General features: G+C 37.0%; 1 protein-coding gene across 1 annotated transcript; it reads right to left on the reverse strand.

Moving 5' to 3' along the window:
• Nucleotides 1-3,862: 3,862 nt before the first annotated feature.
• On the reverse strand, nucleotides 3,863-16,989 carry cyth2 (cytohesin 2). The gene is made up of 12 exons (XM_044115957.1): nucleotides 16,747-16,989; nucleotides 14,158-14,308; nucleotides 13,939-14,005; nucleotides 13,749-13,867; nucleotides 13,574-13,654; nucleotides 13,254-13,366; nucleotides 10,924-11,072; nucleotides 10,729-10,840; nucleotides 9,595-9,671; nucleotides 8,151-8,222; nucleotides 7,890-8,044; nucleotides 3,863-7,319 (listed from the first exon to the last, which is right to left on the reverse strand). The coding sequence occupies exons 1-12, from the start codon at nucleotides 16,811-16,813 to the stop codon at nucleotides 7,232-7,234; spliced, it is 1,251 nt and encodes a 416-aa protein (XP_043971892.1). The 5' UTR covers nucleotides 16,814-16,989; the 3' UTR covers nucleotides 3,863-7,231.
• Nucleotides 16,990-19,045: the final 2,056 nt, after the last annotated feature.

The following is a 19,045-nucleotide window of genomic DNA, read 5'->3' on the forward strand; positions in this document are numbered from 1 at the left end:
CAGGAAAGCATAGAAACGGACTATTTATCTCCTTCTCATCTATCAGCAATGTGGGCCGCTGACGCTGTGCTGCTGTTTGTGTCCAGCTCTCAATTACACAGAAAAAGCTGGAAGACATTACATTGTGTCTAATGTTTACATTTCCGCACCATACAGAAAAAATGTGTTCGAGTTTACAACCCATCAAATATGCGAGGGGCAGCATCATTTCTTTGGGAACAATTTTTATTCTTTACTTATTCTAACGTAAAATTATTAAACCAAAATTATTTCTTTGTAGCTCTTCTCCAAGCAGGCAAAGTTTCTTGTCACATTTTACAACAACAGCAGCAGCAAATGCCTGTAAGTTACATTTCATTTTAATTTTAAGATATTTTAAGTCAAGTATAATTCAAAATTATAAGCCTGATAGAATGATGAAAAACTCTACTTAAATTAATGGTTTTAATATACCATTGTCAATCTAAACTTAATATTTAACTGTCAAAGTCCCTCTTTTAATCCCTAGCCTCCGGAAATATACATGTCCGTCATGATTAATTCCAGTTTGAGTCATGTAGAATTGACCTGACCATTTCCATAGCAACGATCAGAAGCAAGACATTCCCTTAGAACTACAGTGAGATCCTTGTTGCTATGACGACTTCTATGACATAGATCTATGTCATAGATCAAAGAACATCTGAGATTATGAATGCTTTCATCTCTCAACATCAAGTAGTATACAACTAACTCTTTGACGATTAGGACGGTTCTTTGCAAGATTTTTTGGAATGGAAGAGGTCTTAGCCACCGTGTTTTTTCCCCTGTCTTTTGGGGCTGGCTATTTAATCACTACTGGAGTGAGGAAAGCTTTTAACTACCTGCTTCCTGGGATATCTTTTGAAACAAGTCAAGACAAGGGCACGGAGTGCGATAATTTTGACAGTTTTCTTTTTAACACTTCTCCGGCTGGAGAAGTTTTGTTAGAGGAAACGCATAGGTCTCAGGTTGTGTCCACTGTCTCGGAGTATGATATATTCGATGCTTACCTTTTTGATTCTTATCAAGCTAAAAACCATCAAACTTCCCCACCTGAGACTAGCTGTGAGTTGTCAGAAGACAGCATCCTTGATTTCTCTGAAGATGATATTGTATTAGGGAACAATTCCTCCAGTTCATACAGTTCTTCTGATTCTTTTGATTTATATGATTTGTCCTTATCTAATGAGAATGTTCAGATATTTCCATCTGAAAACACATCTTCGAAAAAGGATTTGGAAAACAATCCAACTTCAGCTCTGACAAAAGCGCCGCAAGAAGACCAGACCAAAGAAAAAAGATCTGTACCCCATCAATGCCAATCTCCCAAGGTCCAAAGACCAATATTACCCGGCAGCAATATCTGCAGCGAAGAAGTTGGAAAACCACCGCGCAGACGTAAGGTGAAAAATTTTTGTTGTAGTGCAGTTTGACTGACAATGTGGTACATCTGTCACGCTCCTCTTTATGGCAGACGTCTTAGTCAGAGTCTAATAGATGCTTCACTATTGTGTCAGGGCTGAACAGTTGGTAGCACTGTTGCCTTGCAGAAATAAAGTCTTGGGTTTAGATAGATTAGATTTTTATTACAGACTCAGGGTTCAGATAACATGAAAAAGAAAACAAAGACAATAAAAGAGTAAAAAGTACAAATCCCAGCCTGGGATCTTTATGCTTGGGGTTTGCATGTTCTCCATGAGCATGAGTGGGTTCTCTCCGGGTGCTCCGGCTTCTTCCCTCAGGACAAAAACTTTTTGTGCACATTAGATAATAGATGGATAATGGAAAATAATTTTCAACTTGTTTCTAATAATAATTGTTATTATTCTTAGTAATAACAGCAATAATAATATGAATACTAGAAAATTCCTGAAGAAATTTAACTGGGGCCTGCCAAAGTGTGCCCGTCGGTTTGGACCCAGTGTTCTGATGCTAAAAATTTGCATCAATGCTAAGCTTAGCTTAAAAATTCAAAAGAAGCATGTGGAGAATCACAAGAATGTTGACTAACATGGACATGCACGATTCAGCATGATAATCAGCTCACTAGCATGTTGTCTATACTTGACTTACACCATTAAGTATACTAAACACGGCTAATAAGTCAGAAAAATAGCTAATAGCTTATTTAAGCTAAAAGGCTAATGCTAATGAACTGCCTTGCTGTGCAAGGCAGTTCCCTAACTTGAGAAAAATAGATAATGCAGAAACATATTAGTGTTAGTTAGAACTACAGATATGGTGTTCTGATAGTCCTATTTAATATCATTAGGTCAAAGGTTAATGCCATAACCTGAGAGGAAAAGATAATATAGGCTGATATTATTGCAGCGCCTTATGGCGCTGCACTCACCTGACAGAGATATTGGGGCTTTTATTGGGAAATTTCCATTAAGCTTTATTTAAAAATTTCACACTAATCCTGTGTGTAACAATGGTTTGTTAAAATCAGTTATAAAATGCCCAAAACACAAGTAGTTCTAAAGGCCAGCTCCTTCCAGAGAGTTCTCCCATAAATCAGCTGCTCTGGCCTCATGTGTTCCGTTGCTATGGTAATGGATCAGCTGCTAACTGTCATGTGTGTGTGAGACAGAAAGGGGGGAAAAAAATTCTATCTTTATGAGACACTCAGCCAATTAATATGGAAAAAGCACTCCGAACAAACCTTTGCCGTTCAGAAACCGTAATACATATTCGAAATCCGTTTGAAGCGTATAAGAGGGCTATTTGTCGTCTCCGATAGTACCGCAATTTATATTTTTACCTCATTCACAGTAATTGCAGTGATGAGACAAAATATAGTGTGTGCAGGGCTCAGAAAATTTTCAGAAATACATGGAAGTGAACCTGGGAGAGCGTCAGTTACCCTGTCGCATGATTTTGCTCTGAAGCACCTCGACAGAAAACCGTAAGCGCTAGAGAAATATCGAACACATTTTACCGGAGCAGGCATGCGTATCAATGTCATGACCGAGTTGGATATCGATAGGGCGATATTTGTGGGCGTGACGGCGATTTCAAAATTGCTTTGGGGTCAAAAATCTGCTTAAATTCTCACTCTAAAAAAGCGGCAGTTGGTGTCAGTTATGCTCTGCGTTTCGGCAGTTGGAAATTTTGCTCGTTTTTCGCTTTTTACTTCGCCATCGTGAGTCCACTTTTGTGGGTGGGCTCGCAGCGGTACGAGCCGCATTCCGGGTGACGGAAGAAAAAGTTAAGAATAAAGAAACGTTCTATTGGGTGTAGAACAATAGGTGCCTGCCATGCAATGCATGGAGGCACCTCGACTGACTTGCTTTGCAAGTCAGTCACTGCTCTCCTTATGCATTGCTTTGGGGCAGGCCCCAATAAACCTAAACTATTTAGAAAAGGTCCCCAATAAAATGTTGACATAAAAGCTAAACAGCTAAAATGCACATTAACAGTTAAAAAAAATACAAACGTGGCAAAGTTTCACACGAAACCCTGTACATAATTTAATTTGTCTAAAATATGCTAAAACATAGCACTTGTAGGGAAAACGCAGCAAATCACAGCAACCAAAAAATGGGGCTGAGCAGTCAGTCACTGGTTGCTATGGTGACCACCAACTGACAAGAGCAACCTTAATCATAAAAGTCAGGAGAAAACAACCGACTAAACAAAATGGAGTTGAGAAATAAATAAACCAATTTTGACAAATAAAATAAAACTCTACTACCATCACAAAAGGTGAAAGTACTTTGAAAAAGACTTCACTTTGAGACAAGTTTAAAAATAATTCAAATATCAAGCACTAAAGTTGTACCCTAAATAGTGAGGTGGTGCAACAGGCCCTATTAAAAAAAAGAGACAGGACACAACAAATTGTTTTGTTTACCTTTACTTACTTTTTCATCGTTACACAGTATTTTACTGGCACCAATGTATTGTGGTTTTCCTTTTGCTACATGTACAGATGATTCATCCATCTTTACCTCCAAGTAAACAAAAATAAATAAATAAAAAAAGAAAATTTTCTTAACGTAGTGGGTCTTCAGAGAGAAGCTTTTCTTTCACTAAGGTCGCTAACAATATTCATTTTTGTTTTCACCCGGAAACAGTTTCCATTTTTTGGCAACTTTGAACGTTAAAAATCATAAGGACGGACAGTCCTGGTGATGCACATACAAATTAAAATGTAGCCAGAAAATTGGGACTTACAATTTCACCACAACATCTGTCAGCTAATCACGTTCAAACAAAGTGGAAATAAAAAAATTAGGATAAATCCCCATCATCAAACCAGTTGGTGAGAAACTGTTTCTGCTGGTTGGATGAGAATGTTCATACATTTCTCAGCATATTGCAGTGTGTGCGATTACCAGCAGAGGGCGCCATATTGAGTTAGAGTAGGTCAGTAACAGCATTTTTTCCTCAAAATGCTAAACTTGATAAAGTGCTGCATCAAAAATACAAATACACTACAGTAGGTCAAATCCATGACTGGAGACAAATCTAAACTTTTAATACGAGTGTTTTCAATCAAAGGTTTATTATTAGTGTTTATCATTTAGCTGTCTTTTTATTTCAAACATAACATTAAAATTTCATCTCAAATAGCTCCCCCAAACTTTAAAGGGCATATATCATCATATTCTTTTTTTTAATATACACTAATGTATTTTAAACAAATCCATTGTTTTTACAGCAAAGTAGCATATTTTAAGAGTAAATGTACTCCTAAAGAGCAAATTCTTTGCAGAATTTCCTGAAATGATCATTGATAACGTGTCAATAAGATCAGTCATGTCAAATGAACTATTGCTGGGCACAAATCATGAACTGTTTTATTAAAAGGGAAACTTTTTAAAGGAAATATTCTTATTGCCTTCCGAGCAATATGTTATGTTGGAGGGAGTAGTAAAAAATCTGCAGAAAATATGGCTGAACTCTGTTAAAAAAAAACAAAAAAAAACTAATATAATCTTGGCTTCAAGGGAAGGAACAAACACAACATGGAGGAAGACGGCGGGGAGACTGTGTCTATTTGTGAGCATAAAGATTAACATATGGTTTTGTTTTTCATGCGTCTTTTTTGCTGCAAAACATTTGTTGATATCCACAGAGTTAAAATCAATATTTCCTCCCTTGAAACAAAACATCTGGATGGTTAGCAAAAATAGCCAGCTTCCTCTGACATTTTCTTAGCCAAATCCAATGCATTGGAAGATAGCAGCTAATTGGTTGTATGTCAGTATTTCAAAACGTGTAGCATTAGCTTGGAGTTACTTTTCAAGGTGGAACAGGATATAAACATGTGACGATGGTGTCAAGAAAACCAAGTTATTTTGTTGGGCGTAATGTGGCTGTACACATCTGAGCTACAACATTGGGACAGATATTCAAGCATCAATATGAATGGTCAAATTGTCTTACAGTATTTGTCACAAGTGCTCACGATGGTGAATTACACTCAGAAGGGACTCATCACACGCACTTTTAAATCTCTCTGTGGGGTGCTGGTTTGTTTGGTTTTCATCCACTTAACATTTCTCCCGACCTCCTCAACCTCTGAAGATAAATCACCATAAATAAATAAATATTCCCTTTACAAACTCAAATTCAACTGAAAGACTTTGCTATCGCTACTTATATCTTGATGAATGGGTTTAGCTCCCAAAATGTAATTTACATGTTGTTGTTGTTTTTTTGCATTTCTGAATTTCCGTCATAAAATGTAAATTAGCTGAAGCCCGAACATATTTGAAACAGAAAATTTTATCAAAATGATGACATATGCCCTTCAAGTTTGACACTGAGCAGCAGTGTGAGAGTCAAACTCTGTCTGTGCTTTACAGAGTTTGAATCCCTCAAGAAGAAAACAAACAAACAAAAGTCAAACATATAATCTCACATTTTCTAAAGGTAAGCAGGATCACTCACTTGATGCACAAACCAACTTCAGTATTAAATGCTATCTCTCCATGTCACCAGGAAACACAAACACTTTCCAAATCAGTGCACTAACTTGGTCAACCATGCATCAGTACCTACGACTGATCCTTCTGTTCATCGACATGCAGTAAAACAGTAGCTCATACAAAAAAAATCTGATTTTAACAAAAGATAAAGAATAAATTAAATCAAATCTATGTGTTTCGTAAACAAATATGCTAACGTCTATTTACAAAAAGTGTACAATGAAAAGAGCTGCCTTTGTGACTTCACAAAACCCATGTTGGTGGACAGAGTTAATTAAACAGATGTTGAGTTGCTGTAGTGCTGCACAAAAAAAGAAAACTTGTGTTTCATGCCGTTACGTTAATTCTGAAAAGACACGATGAGAGCTGCTCTGTACAGATAAAGATTCAACAAGCCTCCAGACAACGATACTCTACTCTGCTATTGCTCAAACATGTTGAGAAACATGCTAAAGTTCATACTGTATGCTGTGTTTCCACTATGTAATCCAGTGAAAATATACATTGATAACATTTACCTTGCCATAATTCAGTATTTAAGTTTGGATGTGAATTTTATGCCATTTGGAGTATTAAATTAGTTTGCAAATTCACAGCTCTATCAGAATAAAAACCTATTGTTAGTACTTCACATTTTGTCTTGGCTATGCACAATCAACAAAGGGAATATCTTATTAAGGCGGCACTGATGATAATAAAATAGAACTTCATGAAACAGCAGCTTCTTGCAACCCTGAATAAAACTGTATTCACACCAAGGTGGAAAAAATCTTGATTTTTGACTTCTTGATTCACGGCAATTCTCAGCCCAGATGGTAAACCATTTAAGCTGCTGGACATCGTTCCCAAAAATTAAAGCAATCTGAAAAAACTAAACAATTACATTGAAGTGATTTGCTGTGTATAAAATGCCAACAGACCCCAATCCAATGTGCAAAAAAAAAGATAATTTCTAGTGTGAAATCAGCCTAAAAGATTCTTTCCAGCCTGTTTAAGTGGGAGTGATGGTGAGACGATGGCAAAGATTTGTTTGTGCTCTGGGATTATTGTATTAAGTGGAGTGCAACAGCAGTACTGTGAACGGCAGCCTCAGCAGGTAAGCCATTCGTTCCGGTTGCAGCTTTTTCAAAGAGTCTGGCGGTCGGGACAGCAAGGGGGTCCTTGCAAGTGGAAGAGGAGGCATTTCAGGAAGAATGAGGAGGAGGAAGGAAGGTTAAAGAGAGGAGCGAGCAGCAGAGAGGATGTGAGAGGAAGAGGAACATGGACGTAACCTAGGGCTGCTCCTCTTTCTTCTTCAGTGATATACGTTTCTTCCTGGCAGCAAGCATTTCATAGAACGGATCCACACTGACCGCAGATCTGAAAGACAACAAAAAAAGGTAGGTAGAAACAAATCTCCATCTTAGCACATGAAAATGTAGGCGAGATTGAATTTTCTCAGCTGTAATTCAGATATTTTGGGAAAGAAAAACCAGAAATGCTGCATTATTGAAGGTTTGCACACTTTTACCCACAATAAAATTCAAGCACTTTTCAAGACTTTTCAAGGTAAGTTTTCAAATTGCTCAAGCACCACACTTTGGAGATTAAAACAATACAAAAGAACTAAAGAAGAGCGTTTAGTTTAGTCTGTAAAACCTGATGTCTGTATTGATATATCTGGGTTCAACTGTAAAAAATGTTTTCTAAATTTAAGCTTTTAATCAAGCATTAGATTGCACGTCATTACAAAAACGGATCAAAGATGTTCTGCAGAATTCAAGCACTTTCCAAAACTTGAAAACAACCAGCTGAAATTCAAGCATTTTCAGCACAAAGTTGTAACAACAAGAAAATTATTTTAATAATAAGAACATAAAATCGCATTGAAATACACGGACATTCACAAAGCACTGCATCCTTTATCCCCGTTTGTCATCTTTTTCTTACTTGATGCTGTGGATCCACTCGTCCTTCTCCTCCGGTGTGGGTGCAGAGATACGGTACACCATGTGGTTTCCTTCCACCACCCTCCCATCAGCCTCCGTCTTACACGCCTTGATGAGCTGCCCGCGGTTGTTGGGGATGTACAGCTCGAAGCAGTTCTGTTTTTAAAAAATAAGAAAAAGACGTTACGACATCCATTCCACTGGAGAAATGACCAGAAACAAACTAATAAGATATTCCAGTGAGGAAATGAAGGCGACTCACAGGCTTTCTTGGGTCCTCTACTTCACGGATGCTAAGATTTTCCAAGGGAATAATACCTCGTGGTTCCTTATCCTGTTGGTGAAAATTAATTTAGCTTAATTTTCAGTCACAAGGCATGTGCTGCAGATGCATAAATGGAGCTTTTACAGAGAAATGTTGTGCAGTAATGATTGGTTTCTCATTGGCGACACATTTCTATTAAACTTATTGTTGATAATAACGCTGACAAATTAATCCATCTTTTCAGAAGTACAAGGAAGCATCAAATTTAATTTTGCAGCTTTTATATAAAAAAATTATATTTTTACATATTCTGCTCACATTTTTCTAAGTGGGATCTTTTTCAATGACATTTTCTCCCTAAATAAAAGTGGAACTGATCATTTAAGTAAAAAATGACGGAAGTCAGTGAGAAATTCCAGTTTATAACCGCAGATGTCGCCCCCTGCTGGCCTGTAGGCACCTAAACAATAATTAGCATTTTTCATGAAGTTCAATAGTAACCCGACGTTTAAAAAAGGAGAGTGTGTTTTATGTAGCATATATTTACCCTTCATATAAAATAGGTATGAGATTTAAGGTTTATGTAGTTGAAAGGGCATTATTATTCACTTGGATTCCTTTTAAAATAATATATTTAGGCAACAGGTTCAGATTAATATGTCCATATTTAAAAATGTTTTATACTTCATGCATTTTATGTTGGTTCCCTGAGAAGCTTAAGATGGTTCCTTTAATTTACAGCTATAGGGTGTGATCTTAAGCTTCATGTTCAAAAGTATGAATGTGATTTCTTCATTGAGCACTTTAATTTTATCAAACACTTTTAATCAGCTGTCAATCCAGTGTTAAGAGTGAAAGTTGTTATTCTCTGTCAAAACCTGAAAATGTTTTAACTTTATTTTACTGTTCCAATTGAATTTTATGTATTTTCAATGACCCTGCATTAAATTTTACAACTTATTTAACCTCTGTGTTATTTAAAAGTGTGTTTAATGTAGGAAATGTTAATAAAAAAAAGCTTATTGGAATTTGATGTTTTAGTAAATCTTGAAGAAATGAAAGATGTCCTGTGTTGCAGTATTGAATGATGTCACAAGGGTCACAAGAAATAAGAAAAAAGTTCAATAGTAAAATTATTACATGTTCTACACTGTTAAATAAACATTTAAATTTATTAATTTCAACAATTAGGTATGTGTATATTTATTAGTACAAAGACAAGTTTAAAAGAAAATTAACTTATTTTTTATTTAGTTTAATTGAAAACATGTGTATTTAATGAATTGCTTATTTTTTAAACTTTGAGGTCCTCCACATAAAATCAATTTCCAATTTTCTGAGATCAGCAGCATTCTAAAGGAAACACCTCAACACTTTAAACACAGAGTAATTATTTTATCCTGCATGGAGGCTGACATTGGTGACAAACACTGAGACTTACTGTGGTGTATTCAAAGTAATAAAGACAGTTGTCTGTGAGGATGAACCATCGGCGTTTCCAAGTTTTCACTCTTCCTCCTGCAAGATCAAAAATAAATCAGGTATTTAAAGAAAGCAGGGAGTTCATTTTTAAATAACTCTACTACTCTACAATATCTATGTTCTACCTACTAGTTAAACTTCAAATGTTTTGTTTCTACGTTTTAGTAAACACTGTTTCAGTACATACCTCCTGAGAAAACAAGCAGCAGCAGTAGAGCATGGAAATGGCAGGAAAGAAGCAGAGACAAAGAGAAAAAGAGGAATTAGAGGGAGACAAAAGGAAACGGGGAAGGAGACCGTATTAGTGACACGGACCACAGGCCCCCGTTATGAGAAAGATCAAAATCCAGACTGCCATAGCACAAGAGAGTGAGTCTGTGCTTCACCATCACATGCTATGGCAATGTTTTAATACCACAGCAGTGTTTGGAGGCCAGGAGGCAACAAACCTCAGAGACAGGAAGACAGAGTCAACGTAGCACAAAGCCTTGGAGGTGATTAGAGAACAGTACAAAGCATGTTTTCTTCAGATCTCTGTAACACGAACCGCAATCATCAGTAACAGATTAACACAAGATCGGAGTTGGAGCTGACCTGCTTAGTACAGGTCTAGACAAAACATGTTTATTACATTTTCTGCATAAAATCATTTTTAGATAAAGTTTTAGAAAATGGCTGCAAAAACATGTGCAATTATACAACCATACATCTTAGGAAAGCGAAAGTGGAGCCTCCTGCGTAACCAACAATGCAGTAACTAAACATTTCTCTTTTCCAGCAGCCATTGTACAGCGCATACAAAGATAAAACCAGCTGACCAAACGTGCTGGAGCTCAGCTCAGGTTGCTAGGTAACAGGGCAGTGCCAGTTGATTCTGACTCAATAATAGGAAGGTTTCTGAAAAGGATCATTTTCCAGACACCAATAAACATTAACCCATCGCCAAAAACCGTGTGGCTGTTTTTCCTTTAAGTACTTGGGCTGTTGTTTTTAGAAGCAGTTCAGCTCCAAATGGAAGCATAAAAATGCTTAAAGTGTGAATTTTAGAGCCTCTATAAAGCCAAGATAAAGCAGGATGGGGGAAAACTCTCACCAAGCTTAAGCAGCCAGCCCTCTCTGTCTGGGTTGAAGAACGTGTGCGTTAGGTCGTTACCATCGTCCTCCGGGATCTTGAACGGTTCATTTTTAATGCTTTCATACAGATTCTGAAACACAACAAACCAGGAAGGATGAGATCACCATACAATTACTCTTGAACTACCAGCACAACCAATCAGGTTGATCATACTCTGAGCAGCTCCTCCGGCAGATCTCCCCCGTCGTTGATCCCGCGGTTCATTGAGATGAAACGGTCCAGTCCGGGTTTGTCTCTCACATTCGGGTTATGGAGGCTCGTGTTCAGCATGATTATGGCAAACGAAAGCACGTAACACGTGTCTGTGGACAGCAGAGAAAACAATAACTGACAGGAAATGAGTAGGAAGGAATCCATCAGTACTTTATTACAACCCAGGCGCTCACCAAGGGGCACTTAACTTTACATCAAACCGCTTGCACCGTTTATTCCTTCCCATCAAAAATCACTCACAGAAACATTTTATTAATGACACGCAGATCGGCAGAGAGTCTAAATCAAATTGTTGAATGCTTCATTCTTCAATACTGAATATTTTAAAACTTATACAGAACTATTACTTTCAACTACAATTTACAATCACATTAATGGTTCCTAAAGAGATATAAAGACTGTCCAATCATTAACCAGCTAATACAGGCATGCTTGTGTTACTTTATAAAGTACAAAATGGCAAAATAATAATATTCAGAGCAATAAGTACATTTACAGTAAAACTGCTACTGAATTAAAACCTACAACCTCTAGTCAATATTTTAAATACTTTTCCACTGTCTGCTAAAAAAATCTTATATCTTACACGGCGTTTCTTATTTTATCTGACACCAACTTTAAATTTATCTCAAAACTCGTAAGTGCAGTAAAATTATTTCCTTGATTCTTATTAATATCAAACTGGTAAAACATTGTGACTAGTAAATATCTGGATAATTGAATCAGTGTCCTCATCCTCCATAAGTGCGTCTACAAATGCATATCAAAACAATGAAACAATAATAAAAACACTAACTATGGTGCTTTTACTCAAGTTTATAGTCCTGTAAAAAGCTGGTCCAGACTAATGCCTCATCTATACAAACTAAAAATGCAAACAATGAATGTAGTCCAGTCTGCACCTTTAAAGATAATCTCATTACCCGGAAAGTCAAACCAAGTCATTTGATCGGTGCTTGATTTGATTAGAACTTGAGCAGCGTTTACGCTCAACTGAAGGCAAAGCGCCAAGATAACCTGTGAAACGTGGAGGAGCTGCTTGAAACCAAAGTCATGCATCTTTAACATGAAGACTGATTTTCTACAACAGAGAGGAAGGCTATAGACAGTCTACAACTCTGTGGTAGACATTCTTGTAAAATCTGTTGACAATCATGAAAAGAAATTTCCCACAGTTGGGCTTTTAAATAATTACTTCTTTTCATATTGGGTACAGAAAATTAAGTTTCTAATATTACAAATCCGTCAAAGTTTAGGGCCAACAGATATAAGACTTCTGTTAAAGGTGACCTATTGTTCTTCCTTGAATAGATTGGGATACGTCTGTGAGCTACAAAACATGTTAATTACCTTTTTTGCATAATGACATTTTAGTCTGGTCAGTTCTGCCTATTATGAGCTCCTTCCAGAATGAGATGTGTTATGGTGTCTTGTCACTTTAAATCCTAATAAGCTACTGGCCACGCCCCCAAACTTAATGTTCACACTCGCATGTGAAAATGGCTGCAGACAGATGTGCAATTATAAATGTGTACTTCATTGAAAAGGAGAAGTGGAGCCACCTGCACAACCATCAAGAAGGCAGCAAGTGGTTTCTGGAATGTAATTCAACTGCTGAACACTAAAAGCCAGCTGACCAAACATGCTAGACCTCAGCTTGGGTTGCTAGGTAACGGCGCAGCGTCCTTATATTGGGAGGTTTTTAAAACACCTCCTTTTCCATACACAAAAAAACATTAATTTATTGCCAAAAGCTGGCTGGGTGTTTCTTTTTTATGTTATGCTATTATTCTTAGTCCTGTTTTATTTATTGTCATTTGTGATTTTTGTGTGTCTTTGCTGCTGGTACACCTGAATATCCCCACTGAGGGAAAATAAAGGTTATTTCTATTCAATTCTATTCATGCAACTCAAAGAAAACATCTGCATGATTGTTATCAACATGTATTTAAACCGCAGAGCCTGCCAAACTACTTCTGCTTTACACAAAGGAAGACTGAAAGAATGTACCTCATCTCATAACAATTCAAGGAAGCAATGAAAACACAAACTGCTCTTATTGAAAGGTACTGGCTATAAATACAAAGGCCTCTGTGGGTTAACATATCAGCAAATCATTACTGGTAAGGGGGAGAGAGTGTGAGGGCAGCATATCTGGAAAATGACTTTCACTTAGTTTGAACAAACAGGATTTTACAGAACTGGAAAAAGTCCAAAAATGACATTCAGGACAGATTTCACAACCAAAAAATGGTTGTGTTTTTTATAACCTGTGCTTTGGAAGACACCAGGGTTGCAGTGGCAGTATCTCTGAGCAAAGGCCTCCATCATTCTGTCAATCTTCTGCGCTTCGCCTGGCAAACGGAAACTCCACAGGAACTGTCTGTAGAAAACAGGACAAGGTTTAGATCCAGCCTTAAAGATCAGGTTCTGCAATCAAAGCAGGCTTCTGTCCTGTCGCATAAAGTTCTCCCAACCCAACCAGAGACAAACATGGGATTTTTCATTACTGAGAATTTCTGTTCCTGAATAATAACGGCATACAACTCAATGTGCTTCAGTAGCAAGCTAAGAAGAGGATGAAGTTTACCTGAGGGCCTGCACAAGATTAAGGTCAGTGAACTCATGGAGGTCAACAAAAGCTTGAAGCACTTTGATGTTGAAGTCGTCTCTGCAAAAAAAAAGAAAAAAAAGTCATTTATATTTACAAATCGTCGTGACAACAAAACAGGAAAGGTATGAGGTTTTTTTTATATGTGATGCACCTTTCTCCCAGGTAATCCCCTATTGCGGTCTTGTTGAGGCCTTCTCCCTTGTACAAGAACTGTGCGATGTCCTCTGCTGTGTGTCTGAGCAGCTCGTTTTCCACCAGGAACAAAATCCCCTGCAGAAAGAGTCAGTGAGTAAAAACTGCATGTGAAAAAAACAGCTGCAAAAGTCCAAGAAGGCATTTACCTTTTTTGGGTCCATATTGAATTTCTTGCGTCCCATAGCCACATGCCTACTTTTCTGTAGAGTTTTGCTGAAGAAAGCATAAAAATGGTAAGAATAAGAATCTTTTACAGCAGAAAAATGTGATGCTTTTCTTAAAACACTTTGCATATCCTGTCAAACGACATCAATCCTAATTACATTGTAAACTTTCAGCTGATTTGAACACAAAAATGTATCTACCTGCCCTCTGTACTGGTCTCCAGTCCCTCTACCTCTAAAATTGCCTCGCGTAATTCCTCCCTGAGCCTCTGGATCTCCTGCAAGAGGACACCCTTCCTCCTGCGGATGTCCTCCAGCTCGGAGCGCTCCTCAGGGCTCAGGTCTACCGGGACTGCGGAGGAAGAGAAGAAGAATGATTGCATTGCAGCGCATTTCACAAATAGTCAACGGGACTAAAATAATCTAGGTCAAAAGCAAGCTATTCTGGTGGCAAAAATACAGAAACGAGGTGCATTGTTAGTCGATCTCCATTATCTTAGCTGAAGAATCAAGAATGGAGAACAAAGAAGGTAGGAATAAAAAATTTAATTAATCATATATGAAACAGTCACTGAAAATCAGAAAGAATCCAATAACCATGCCAATAAAATTTCATTAAACTTTATTAATAACCCATTCTCTTAAGACAGCCCAAAGTGAATCAGTGATTAATCAGAATAGATAGCTCACTGAATGAAAAAAATACAAAAATCTCAAAATGGTCCAGGTTACAATATCAGGATATTATTTTTTAATAGTTTTTCATTGTCAAATATATAGCTTTATGCACACAGTTTTTAATACCCTGGTGCCATTTAGTCTGTTTCTAAATAAAAGTGAGTACAGTTTGGAAAGAAAATAAATCTGAACAATATTTTCTGCAAAATAACCATTTAACCAAAATAAGTCTTTGTTCACCTGCAGTCAGACTTTCACTGAAATTGCTCTGATTTGTCTAGAGCTAGATTCTGTCAGCTACTGCAAAAGAAGGTGTGAGGATTTAGAGTATTCTTCTTCTTACTATTTATTTGACATTATGAAGTCCAATGTTTAGTTTTTTTTTTCCGAAATAGGTTTTTCAGAACTGAACCCAAGGAACTGAAATAATTCCAACTCAAACTCCTACCTTATCAAGTCAAACTAACGTCTGATGCTGTTCAATAAATCACTTCTGTACTTTATTTTCAGATCAAACTGATCAGAAAATAACCGACTTGCTCTAAAATGTTTTAGAGAGCATTCAAAGGGCTGAAGTTATCCTGAGCTTTCTGTAGCTATGTTGCTTTAGGCTTAGGCTACTGGAAGACAAACTGATCATTTTCCTTCACTTTGCTACTTCCTTCTTCTAATACTCTAGAATTTGCATTATTTGCTATTATTTTGACTTTTTCTCTCCACAGAAGATACATCTGGTCTGGTCTTCTACTTGGCTGTGAAACCTTCCTGGAGGAAGACAGCGGCTGATTTAATACTGCAGCATTCTCCTTTTCCTGTTACCTTTCTACTTTTTATCAACACTGAACATCAACATCAGTTCTTCTGTATGGTTTTTGTGTCTCTGCTCTTGCTACTCAAACAAAAACAAAACAGACGGCCGCTTATACTCAGCCCTGTTCTGCTGAAGGTTTCTTCTTGTTAAAGGGAAATTTTTCCTCTCCACTGTCGCTACATGTTCATCCAGAAGAAATGAACGCTGCAAGCTAATAACTCGATACAATCTGATTTGAATAATAACCTGAACTAAATGAACTATTTTATAACTGGAATGAATGTATAATTGAACTGAAAATTATATATTTTTTTACTTTCTTGAGATTACAATTTGTTGTGAATTGGTGCTATAAGAATAAAATGAGTTGAAAATGAGGTTTTTTTAGTACATAAAGTTAAATAAATGCTGTATGTTTTGAAGTGTATCACATAAATCTCCTAAATGAAACAGATTTTAATATTAACAAAATAACTAATACCGATACCCAGCCCAATAATCAAGTAGTATTAATATGGCGTACAGCAAACATAAATAGTCTAGATAAAGTTGTCAAGACAAATCCTAAGTAAGTTGGATGATTTTTTTACCATGTGTTTGTTTCTACATTTAGTGATGCATTTAATGCCGAACATCCTAATGCACAATACAGTAAAAGACAAATAAAAAAGACACGCATTCCCAGCTGAATCAAATCCTGCCTGAGAAGCAGCAGCAAATAAAAGCACAAACAACAAGTTGAGCTGGAAAAAAAATGAACAAAATACTTAAAATGTTGTAACTTAATCAGTTTCGCTAAAAACAACAAAAGAATGCTAAAACTAGAATTATTGGTGCTCACAGCAACACATTTTTACAAGACGATTTATTTTAAACCACAAAACAATGAGCTGCCACGCCCACAGTCTCTCCTGTTTTTAAAAAAAAAGCTGTACATTAATATAAACCAGCTGCAGTGTTCTTTCTAGGAAACGATTCCCTTTTAGGATAGACCAGCTGTAACTCAGAGGGTGGTGGTGATGCTAAACATCCACCGACATTAGCTGTAAAGTTCGCTCAGGGCAGCCATCGATACAATCAATATTTTATTAGCAAAGGTAGCATTACTGTTGCGATTTTATTCTGAATATGGACTGTAGTAAACACGTTGTCGGAGAAAGACAGTCAACTCGCAAATATGCTTCGGGATGAAGAGTTTCGTCTACCTGCGCGAATGATGAAATAAGCAACAAGCTACACCTGACTAGCTGCGGTTAGCCACCGGAACCACAGGCAAACGGCGACTTAATAAGAACACTTACTGTAGTCCAGGTCATCCATTTTTGGTGCTTTATTTTTAGGCATAAATAGCTCAGAGTCGACTGTCATTAAATGTCAGAAAATTGGGGATATATCGGGAAATATATCCTCAAAACTAGAGACAGAAAATAAAACAGACAACCCCCCCCACCGGTCTCGAAATGTTGGGCCGTAGACAAAGAAGGTGGCGACACGGGAAGAGGCGTCTGAGTGTACACCAGTCTACTTCCGGTCAGTTCATTTTCAAAATAAAACTAGAGTTTATCTTTCTATATAAGGAAAGAGCGCAGAGTGAAGGCAGATATTCCGCACTACTGCTGGTTTGGAAATTACATGTAAACAAATAATGACCCATTAAGAGCTACATTATTTATTTTCGACTAATTTCACAGTTAAGCGAAAAAATAGGCTATTTTCAAATATAAAAAAGGCAAGAAAATGGACTCAAGCAAACAGGTGTGCATGAACTTCTCAATGTGACCTGTTCAACAGCAGAGGGTCTAATAGGCTCTATTAGGCGAACAATCAGAAGACACTAAACTGAAATAAAAATGGCCACAACTGATATTACATTGTCTTTTAAATGAAAGCAAAATTTCACAGACACCAGTTTTAAAAATATTTTGGGAGCATGTCTACCAGCTTTGTGGAAATTCAGCAGTCAGACTGCATAGAGAACATCCAGGATTGTACCTTATGTGTTATACTTATTTATGGTATTTGACTAGGCCCTCCATTCTTTTGCAGCTCTTGCTATTTGGTCTGAACAGTTTCAGATGTTTTTGTAGCTTCTCACAAATTTTATTCCAGGATTGAACAACAATATTTAACTTCTTCTATCCTCCCCATCAACTCTGATCAGTTTCTTTATCTCTGCTGCAGAAAAGCAGAACCACAACATGAAGCTGCCACTACTGTTTTATACAAAGCAAGAAGAGCAGCGTTTCTTTGACCTAAAATAGTAGAAAATTAAAAGCCTCATATATTAGAAGAATAATGAATTATGTCACACCAGACAAATTTATAAAGTTACATTTATTTTTGAAACAATTTATAGCCATTACCTGTACACGGTATATGCATACATTTCCACTGATTTAGTAATATTATCATTTCATTACAAGCAGCCCATTAAAGACAATGTAAAGGCATGTATCCACTCAGAAGTTGCAGTCAAGGACTGTCCCATCAGATTGGTCCAGAAAATGCCATGGTCCCAGTTATGGCCACAGACAACACTGCTGCTCAAAGAAAGTAAACCATCAAAACTAGGCTCTGCAACATTAGTAAACATTTTGGCATATTTCTGTTCACACTGTCTATATCAGTTCCTATCTAGCAATAGTACAAGCTTAGACTCAAAATGTAGTATTCACATTCTGTAGCTGTGAAAGCAGTGTAAAAATCTTGGTGGACTACTTCAATTGTGCATTTGAAAGGGGAAAAAAGGCAAAGACAGAAAGATAAACCTGTTGAGCAAAACCTCAACAGCTGTAATTTACAGGCTTATTATACAAAGGCATTGATTAAAAAAGTACAGTATGCTGATGGTGATCCAAGCAGTTGGCACATCCTCTAACTGATTGATATATTGCACATGCTAATGATTCAACTTCAGCTCAGACTGAGTCAGCAGGCTCTACAGTAAGAAAATTAATCTCTGTAAGAAAATTCAGGCTCAAAAAACTCACTTTCACTTTATTAGCTCAAATAGCTATAGCTGTCAGCAAGTTTCAAATGGAAAAAAAAGCAGACTGTAATCTAACAGTCTGTTTCTGCAGCTGGTCTATTTCAACGACTTTAAGCTGGTATTTTTATCTTAATTATCTCATGCTAAATCATGTGATCCACCAATATAGCCTTGATTTATTTTAGCGTCATCTCCTCTGGCTCTTATAAAAGGCTTTTTAAACAGTCAGCTGTACCTTTCATACCCTGTGAGTGTTTAAACTCCAACAGTTCATTAAAGCAATGTGATTCAGTCCACAATTTCTGTGCTAGGCATCTAATGCCGGCACATCTGCTTAGTTAAACACGAGTTTCTATTTTGTGGTTAGTATTCATTAAATAGTTACTTTGCGTCCTACTGATCTGTGCTGGTTCAATTCCAGTTTTTGTGAAGCATATCCAAGATAACCGAGGCATCCCATCTAACTACACGTTCAGCTATTTGTTCTCCGACTGCTGAGGCCTAGGGCAGTGATTGTTTTTATATCAAAGTGTCTAAAAGCGGTGAGGAATCAGCTAGTTTTATTCAGGCATTGCTATGTTCAACATGTTTCAACAACCAACATCACTGAC

This window comes from Gambusia affinis, linkage group LG05, assembly GCF_019740435.1.
Source record: "Gambusia affinis linkage group LG05, SWU_Gaff_1.0, whole genome shotgun sequence".
Taxonomy (NCBI): Eukaryota; Metazoa; Chordata; class Actinopteri; order Cyprinodontiformes; family Poeciliidae; genus Gambusia; species Gambusia affinis.